Genomic DNA, 8780 nt, shown 5'->3' on the forward strand with positions numbered 1-8780 from the left:
GCCTCGGGGTCGGGGTTGAAGGGCGGGCGGGCCACATCGGGCCATCGGGGTCCCGGCTCTTCGCAGCCCATGAAGTCCCGCAGGATGGACTTGGGGTAGCCGGGCTCCATCCGCAGGCGGTCGTTGTCGAACTTCCAGTATCGGGTGCCCTTGTAGAAGTAGGTGTAGGCTGCGGGGCAAGCAGGCAGGGGTCAGAGCGGGGCCTGGCTTTAGACACCCTCCTTTCGTCATGGCTGGTTTGGCTCAGTGGAGAGAACGCCGGTCTGTGGACCGCAGGGTCCCGGGTTCGATTCCGGTCAAGGGCACGTGCCTCAGTTGCGGGCTCAATCCCCGGCCCCAGGTTGGGTACGTGTGGGAGGCAACCAATCGATGTGTCTCTCTCACATCGATGTGCCCCTCTCTCCCTTCCTTCCACTCTCTCTAAAAATCAATGGAAAAATATCCTCGGGTGAGGATGAATCACAACAAAAAGCACACAAAACCACTTCCTTTTACTTGCTTCCCTGAGCATTTTCAAATCTGCCTCTTCCCAATTACAGGTGCCCTTGACCCAAACGCTGCAGAGAGGGGCAGGGTTTGGGTCAAGGTCACCTGTGCTTCCTGGCGGGGCTGACACCGAGGAGGGCAGTGCAGGGGGCAGGGTCCTGCAGCCTGCTGGGCAGGAGGCTCAATCAGGGGACCCTGTCCCCGGTCCCAGGTCTGGCTTCACCCCACATTGAGACCGGCCAGTGTCTCGCTCAAGGCCGCACAGCCCGCCTGCAGCGGACCTGGCGCAGAGCCCAGCACTGCCTTGGCCCGGCTCTCCTGCCTTGGCCCGGCTCTCCGGCCTTGGGCATCTGGCCACGTCCCGTCAGCCCCAGGAGGGGCCAGAATCACAGGGTGAGTCTACTCTCTGCTGAGCAGGGAGATGAGAGGGCTGCAGAGTGCTGGCATCACACACAGAAGTGGGGTGATCCCCTGAGCAATGGCAAAGCCCGAAGGGAACCTAAGAACCAGGACTATGGCTCTTTTAAGCCCGCCAGAGACCACCCTGGAGAAACAAAAGCCACAGCTCCCTGTCGCTCGGTTATAAGGACAGAGATCTGGCTTCCATTTCCAGGGAGGTGAGTGGGCACCGGGGAGGACTCCCATCCCATGGCTCTGAGCCCAGCTCGAGGCTGCCTGGCGAGCAGGGCAGTTCTGAGCGCCAGTGCTGGACATGGGCGGGCCTGGGTGGGACTCCTGACCCCACCACTTCCTCGCTGTGGGGTCTGGGGCCCTTTATTCAAGCTCCGTGATTGAGTGTGTCCGTCTGTAAGCCGGGATGGTGAGGATGCAGGGATGGCCAGAGGGTCATGCGCCAGACGCTCCTAGCAGCCCGGGGCCTGACACAACCCTGTCTCCCACAGATGTCATCACAATGTCTGATGGCCTCGGAAAGCCCCGCCCCCTGTGTGTGGGGGAGGGGATGGTGAATGCGGGCGGACGGCAGGGTGCTGGCCTTGGTACCTGCATCGTTGCTCAGGAAGGCTCCTCTGGGGGAGACGGGGATCCCCTGCCAGACACTGATGGGCTTGGGGTAGCCGGGGTCTCCCCGCTGCGTCTCCTCATTGAAGCGCCAGTACCTGTGACCGAAAGCGCAGACTGTGGGCCCGCTGGGCCTGGAGTCTGGTCCCCACTGGTCGGGGGTGCTCTCTGGGTGGGCCTGGGGGCAGGGGGGCGTTTCCCGGCCGGGGAGGGCACTCACCTGTCCTCCTGGAAGAAGAAGGTGTGCCCCGTGGGCTCCCACCAGATGGCCGTGTCGATGCGGTCGTAGGGGATGCCCAGGCCGTAGCTGGTCAGCGGCTGTGGGTAGCCGGGCTCCAGGTTCGCTTCTCGGAAGAGCCAGTAGCGGTCGCCTGTGGGAGGAGCGGGAGGTGGTGAGAACAGGGCTGGGGGCTGAAGGGGTGCGCAGGGCGGGGGCACAGGAAGGTTATTCTGGGCTCACAAATCCGTTCACATCCACTGCCACACTCATCACACACACACACACACACAATCACACACACTCACACTCACACCCTTGTACACAGGACAGGCACTGACATCCACGACAACACACCCACACCCACGACAACACACAAGGCAACTCACCCTTGTGTCATACCCACTCTGCACTCATGGACAACTGTGACACACTCGTTTACACACACGCATGTGACCGCTCACACCTGAACACACACCACACGCCCAGTCACACTACATCTAAGGGCCTGCGTTCCCATGTGAACATTCACCCCTGCCTGGCCTCTGGGTCTGGGGGCTGTTCCCTGGGGCACCCCAGCACACAGCCCAGGGCTCCCCACTTTTGGTTTGGGCCCAGCCCTGTTCTGGGGGAGTTGCTGCTTCACGGAAGCTCAGGGAGGGCCCTGGGACACAGGTGATCAGGGTGCTGCCCAATGGGTGCCATGCCCTTCGCTCTCTTCCTCCTCGGGTGAACATGCACCCCTGCCTGGCCTCTGGGTCTGGGGACTGTTCCCTGGGGCACCCCAGCACACGGTCCAGGGCTCCCCACTTTTGGTTTGGGCCCAGCCCTGTCCTGGGGGAGCTGCTGCCTCATGGAAGCTCAGGGGGGGCCCTGGGACATAGGTGATCAGGGGGCTGCCCAATGGGTGCCATGCCCTTCGCTCTCTTCCTCCTTGGGCCCAGCCCCGCCCACCACCCAGCTCACCTTTGAAGAAGACAAAACGGCCGTCCTGGCGCTCGTAGGCAGCACTGATGTCGCTGGGCAGACCTCGCCAGAAGTGCCCAATGGGCATCGGATAGTTGTCCAGGACGCGGTTGTGCCGGACCCGCCAGAACCAGCGGCCCTGGGGAGGGCGGGGGTGTGAGTGGGCAGAGCGTGTGCGCTGCCTCGTCCTGGGAGAGGGACCACCTCTGCCTGGACCAGGGAGGGTCCGGCGCAGGCACTGAGATCCTGAGGGCAGCACCAGGGGGAGCCCTCAGCGGAAGGGGCAGAAGGGGCAGAAGGGGCGGAAGGGGCAGACCCCTGGGCCTGCTGCAGGACTCCAGGGAGATCCCTCATCCCTCGGCTGGGCTCCGCGCACTGCCTCAGCCTGGGAGAGGGACCACCTGGGACCAACCCTGGCTGGACCAGGGTGGGTCTGGCGCAGGCACTGAGATCCTGAGGGCAGCACCAGGGGGAGCCCTCGGCGGAAGGGGCGGAAGGGGCAGAAGGGGCGGAAGGGGCAGACCCCTGGGCCTGCTGCAGGACTCCAGGGAGATCCCTCATCCCTCGGCTGGGCTCCGCCGTCTAGTCTCCTGGCTTCCCAGGGCTGCTCAGTGAGGAAGTGGGGGTGCCGAGCAGCCAGGTGGGGCACGGCTCTGGGGGTGGGGTGCTCGGGCTCTGAGTCTGGGCCAAGGGGCTGAGGAAGGCATGGGCACGGGTCAGACCTTGAACACGAACATCTCCCCACGCAGCATGGCCACCGTGTCAAAGTCCCCGTCGCAGATGTTGGGGCCATACTGGTCAGGCCGCTCCGTGGCTCGGGGCTGGGCTGGGGGGCCTGGCCTTCACGTGCCTGGGTTGCGGGCTTGATCCCTAGTAGGGGGCGTGCAGGAGGCAGCCAATCAGTGATTCTCTCTTATCATTGATGTTTCTCTCTCCTGCTCCCTTCCTCTCTGAAATCAATAAAAATATATTTTTTAAAAAAAGGAAGTGAGGAGGAGGCCCCAGAACCCAGCCTTGTCCTCCTCAGAACCCAGGGACCCCAGGCCCAGCCTGAAAAACCCGTGCCCCAGGTGAAGGACCTGCCCCGGTGAAAGGCCCTGTCTGTCCACACAGACCCCCTCCCCGCACCCCCATCCTCAGGAGGATCCCCATCCTTCTCCATAGAGCCCCCTCGTCGACCTCCCCACTGGAGGCTCGCGGGACACACACAGGGGCAGGAACATGGTTCTGCAGCCCCTGCCAAGTGCCATCTGATTACCAGGTTGCTAGGGATACAGTGAGGCATGTCTGCCATGTGCCCAGCCAGGTGGGCACTGCCGGTACCAGTGAGGTGCCTGGCGTGGGCACGGAACGCAGGCCCTGACCCAGCAAACTGGCCCTCAGGAGCCCTCACCGCTGGGGCCTGGATGGGACCTGGGTGGGGGGTGCCTCCTGCCTGAGGGCACTGGGAAGTGATAAACCGACAATATTAGCAGAGAATCCAGGACAGGTTTGGGCTGGGAGCGACAGACAGTAGGAGGAATGGGGTCCTGGAACCTCTGGTCAATAAGAATATCACTGAAGCTAGGAGGAGAGGGGGTCAGAGATGGAACCACCCCCTAACCCCCACCCCCCGCAGGCTCCAGCAGGAGCCACTGTTGGGCTCTGGGTGTAGGTTCTGGGTTTGATTTCTAGCACCATCTGAGTGATATGGACAAGTCACTAATCCTCTCTGGGCCTCAGTTTCTCGCCTATAAAATGGGACAGCAGTAGCACCTGTGCCTGGTGGGGCTGGGCTGAGGGTAGGCGTGCAGAGGCCACCAGCGTGTCCCTGCCGCTCGCTCACCGTACAGCTGCTGGATGCCCCGGAGGTCGTCCTCGGGCAGCTGGAAGTTGTCGATGTCCATCCACTGGTAGAACGGCGCCATGATGGCGCTGGGGTTGCTGGAGTGCTCCAGCCCCAGCGCGTGGCCCAGCTCGTGCACTGCCACCAGGAAGAGACTGTTCCCTGAGGTGGGACAGCAGCACGGTCAGCTCTGGCCTGGCCAGGACCTGGCCCCCTGGACTGTGGGCTGAGGCTGCCAGGGAGCCTGCCCTTGTTTCACTCTTAGAAGAGGCTGAGCTGCTCTGACTTCTGGGCCTCCACCTTCCCCATCTGAGCAATGGGTACAATGATCCCTTCTCTTCCCTCCCACCTCTCGAAGATGGTGGGACAACAGCTTGAGACCAAATGTCAGTGCTCTCCCCTCCCAACCCTGCGTTCCCAGCTCTGCCTCCCTTGCCCTCGCCTGGCCAGCTGTTCTCACCATGCATGTCTGTGCTGGAGAAGGTCCAGGGCTCATCTGCGTCGAAATGGGTGTCCCCGCCCAGGCCAGGGCCCGGGAAGTAGGCGTGGGCCAGAAAGCCGCCTGTGCCATCGAAGGGTGAGCTGTCGCCATGGAAGCCGGAGGCAAAGAGGACCATGATGTCGGCCTCCTTCTGTCTCCGCAGCCTGATGTCCTGGTAGGGGACCTCCTGGAAGACCAGGGGCGTGGCCTGCTCCCACACGCGGAAGGCCCTGCGCACCGCCTCCAGCGAGTGGAACCAGCCCAGCTTCTCCGTGTAGTTCTGGATGCTGCAGGTGGGCGGGGAGACAGGCCCGTGAACCCAGGGCCGGGGGCTCCTGCCCACTGCTGGCACCCACTGGGTTGGAGGCCAGGACACATGGTCTCAAGGTACGTGCGTAAGATCTGAGCTGGGCCCTGGCCGGTGTGGCTCAGTTGGTTGAGCATTGTCCCATGCACTGCAGGGTTGCTGGTTTGACTCCTGGTCAGGGCGCATGCCCGAGTTGTGGGTTTGACGCTTGGTCAGTGTATGTATGGGAGGTAACCGATCGATGTTTCTCTCTCTGTCTCCAAAAAAAGAAAAGATCTGAATCGACTTAACAACAATGCCTGAAATTTCAACCATTAGTTTACTGGGAGGTGGATTTGAAAAAGAGACATGTCAAAACCAGGAATTCATTAGGATATTCCCACATAAGGCTGCACGGTGCCAAATATGCCTATTTTCTGGAAGAAAACGTTAAGTAAATGAATGTACAGGGGATATGTAGCTGAAAGATCCAAAAAGAGCAATGCAAATGGCTGAGGTTTGGGGTTATCAGTTCTGAATGTTGGGTTCCAAGTCAGGCTGACCTGAGTTCAAGGCCATTTGCTGTGTGACTTTGGGCAAGTGAGTTATCTCTCTGAACTTGAGTTTTCTCGTCTGTAAAACGGGTAAAGGTTAGTGCTTTCATCATGGTGTCCCCGGGAGGGTGCCCAAAAAGAGCAATGCAAATGGCTGAGGTTTGGGGAACACGGGCTCTCGGTTCTGAATGTTGGGTTCCAGGTCAGGCTGACCTGAGTTCAAGGCCATTTTCTGTGTGACTTTGGGCAAGTGAGTTATCTCTCTGAACTTGAGTTTTCTCGTCTGTAAAACGGGTAAAGGTTAGTGCTTTCATCATGGTGTCCCCGGGAGGGTGAAATGAATGAACTCGTTAAATCAGAGGAAGCGTCTGTGTGCTGGACCATGAATTCACTGGGGGCCTGGGGTCTCGGAGGCCGTGGGAGCTACTCCTCCTCGGGCAACGGAGCTCTGGTGGGGCCGTGGCTGGACAGACACAGGAAGAGGAGCCCTTGGGGACCGCCACAAGGCGTTTCTTGCCCGAGGACTCAGCACAAAGGAGGGGGGTGCCTGAGGGTTTTTGCAGGTGACTTGCTGCCTGCCTGCCCACCCAGCAGATGCCTGGATTCCGGCCCCCTCTCCTCCCCCACCCTCAGGTGCCTGACACCCCATCCCTGCACTGTGGAGGCCCTCAGTGTGTGCCGGTGCAGTGAGGCCAAGCCAGGCAGCTGGTTGGGGGGAAGGGAGGGGAAGACCGGGGGAGGGAAGGAGGAGAGAGCGGAAGCCGCTCCAAGGGTCCTGACCTTCTCAGGAGGAAGACAGCCTGGGGTGTGCAGCCGTGGTCAGCGTGGGAGCCAGAGTGGGTTTGGACTGTCTATACTGGGCACCCTGGGGTGGGGGGGGGGGGCTGAGAAAGGAAACCTTCCAGACAAGTCCACTGGGAAGCCTGAAGCCTCAGACCAGGTGATGGGGAAATGCCCTGGCAGGGACGCCACCCTGGGGAGCTGGGGTCCCTACCTGAAGGTCAGGTGGGGGTTGTTCCACTTCCTGCCCGTGAGGGCATAGCGCTTCCGCCGCCGCAGATTGGCTTTCACATGCACCCCGAACTGATCCGGCACGCCACAGCGGGGCCGCTTCATCCACCTGGCTCGCGGGCGGGGAGGGGTGAGCACACAGCCTCCTCCAGGCAGCCCACCGCCTTCCACCCTCCCACCTCTGGCCTTCAGCTGCCGCTTAGGGTGTGGTGGGAGACCAGCTAAGCTTCAGTTCCCTCACCAGGAAAACAGGTACAATGATCATGTCCTGGAAGCCTGGATGCCCAGCGAGGCCTCCGCAAACGTGGGCCCCTTCTCAGGGGAATCACCCAGGAATGGGACGGTTTACTCCTGAGGCCTCCTGTCCTGGGTCCTTACGTTCTGTGCGTGCTCATCAAGGATGTGGCTTTGGGTCACTTCCCTTCTGTCCCATTCGGAGCAAAGCCGAACGATGCTGTCCCATCCCAGGCATGCATGCTACCGAGCCCCTCCACTCCTATTAGTGATGGCAGACATCACTCATCGGTGGGCCCCTTCTCAGAGAATCACCCAGGAATGGGACGGTTCCCTCCACTCCTATTAGTGATGGCAGACATCACTCATCTATCCTGTGCTCCTGTGGCCAAGCTGGGATTTGGCCTCAGGAGCTTTCTCAACACAAGGCTTCAGGCAGCCACTCCCAACCAATCAGAGCTAGCACAGAGGATCAAACTATTTGTCGTCTCTTATCGAGACCACGCTTTTCTGGTAACTCCGTGTGCCAAGACCTCCCGAGAGCAGGCCAGGAGGAGGGCAGGGGCCGGGGGCGTCTGGGAAGGGCCCGACAGAGGGACTCACGTCTTGGTCTCCTCGTCAAGCACGCCGGTGACCGGGATCCCGTAGAAGCGCTGCATTTCGGAGAGGGCTGAGGCCAGGATCTGGGCCGAGCGCATGGTGGACATGTGGCGGCTGGGCTGAGGCAGGTAGCCGTAGAGTCGCAGCCAGTTCTGCAAAGGAGAGACCACGGTGGTCAGCATGGCCTGCTCTGGAGACATACAGCCTGCATCAGATCCGCCCACCACCACCGCCCAGAGCCGCCACCACCTCCCTGCTTTCACCTCCTGCGCTGGTTTTTATCCTCTCTTAAAAAAAAATGTTTTTATTGAATTTGAGAGAGACAAGAAGGTAGAGGAAGAGAGATAGAGAGAGAAACATTGACTGGGGCAGGACCGAACCTGAAACCTGGACATGTGCTCTGCCTGGGAATCAAACTGGCAACCTTTTGGGCATGGGACGACACTCAACCGACCGAGCCACACCGGCCAGGGCCCTTGGGTCTATTTTCACACGAGCGCCCAATCAAAAGCCCTTTACAAGTCAGGTCTGGTCTCCAAAGATTTCTCATCTTAGAGGAAAAGCCAATTTTTACAGAAGCTACCAGGCCCTCACTACCTGACCCCACCTCAGCAATCAGCCCTCACTCCTACCATCCACCCAGCCAGGCACCCTCCTGCCTCAGGCCCTTTGCACGTGCTGCGGCCTCCCAGATGTCTGCACGGCTCCCACCCCGTGTGCTTCAGCCTCACCTGACTGGAGGGTGTTCTCTGACAACACTAAAAGAGACCCCCACCTGCTGTACCCTGCACCCCCTCTCCTCCTTTCTTGCACTTGTCACCATCTGACACACCGCATATGTCACTTAGGTGTTTATCATTGTCCCCCCACTAGGATGACGGGATCCCTGATGAGCCTGGCCGAGCTGTAGTGAGAAAGGGGACTCTGGCCTGCCCACCTCATGGCCCCATGGCCAGGAGCGTGTGATGACCACCGTGGGAGGCTGGGGCACAGAGGCCAGGGACTTCTGTGGGCCTTGGCCACATGGAAAGGTGTCCTTCGCACCTTTCCTGGGCCACCCTGGGACTCTGGGTGCCCCCCCCCCCCCCCGGGGGCCGGGC

At 60.9% G+C, this 8780-nt stretch overlaps 1 protein-coding gene across 1 annotated transcript in view; it reads right to left on the bottom strand.

Moving 5' to 3' along the window:
• The window catches only part of MMP15 (matrix metallopeptidase 15 (membrane-inserted)), a gene marked incomplete at its 5' end in the record, with an annotated part of 26817 nt that overhangs the window by 1729 nt on the left and 16308 nt on the right, over positions 1–8780 (bottom strand). The window contains 8 exons of the mRNA XM_014545516.1: positions 3–169; positions 1489–1604; positions 1727–1877; positions 2690–2828; positions 3412–3526; positions 4445–4676; positions 4975–5282; positions 6830–6955. Coding sequence (XP_014401002.1) covers positions 3–169; positions 1489–1604; positions 1727–1877; positions 2690–2828; positions 3412–3526; positions 4445–4676; positions 4975–5282; positions 6830–6955 — 1354 coding nt within the window. The remainder of the gene's footprint in view (positions 1–2; positions 170–1488; positions 1605–1726; positions 1878–2689; positions 2829–3411; positions 3527–4444; positions 4677–4974; positions 5283–6829; positions 6956–8780) is intronic.

Source organism: Myotis brandtii, unplaced genomic scaffold (genome assembly GCF_000412655.1).
Source record: "Myotis brandtii unplaced genomic scaffold, ASM41265v1 scaffold411, whole genome shotgun sequence".
NCBI classification, from domain to species: domain Eukaryota; kingdom Metazoa; phylum Chordata; class Mammalia; order Chiroptera; family Vespertilionidae; genus Myotis; species Myotis brandtii.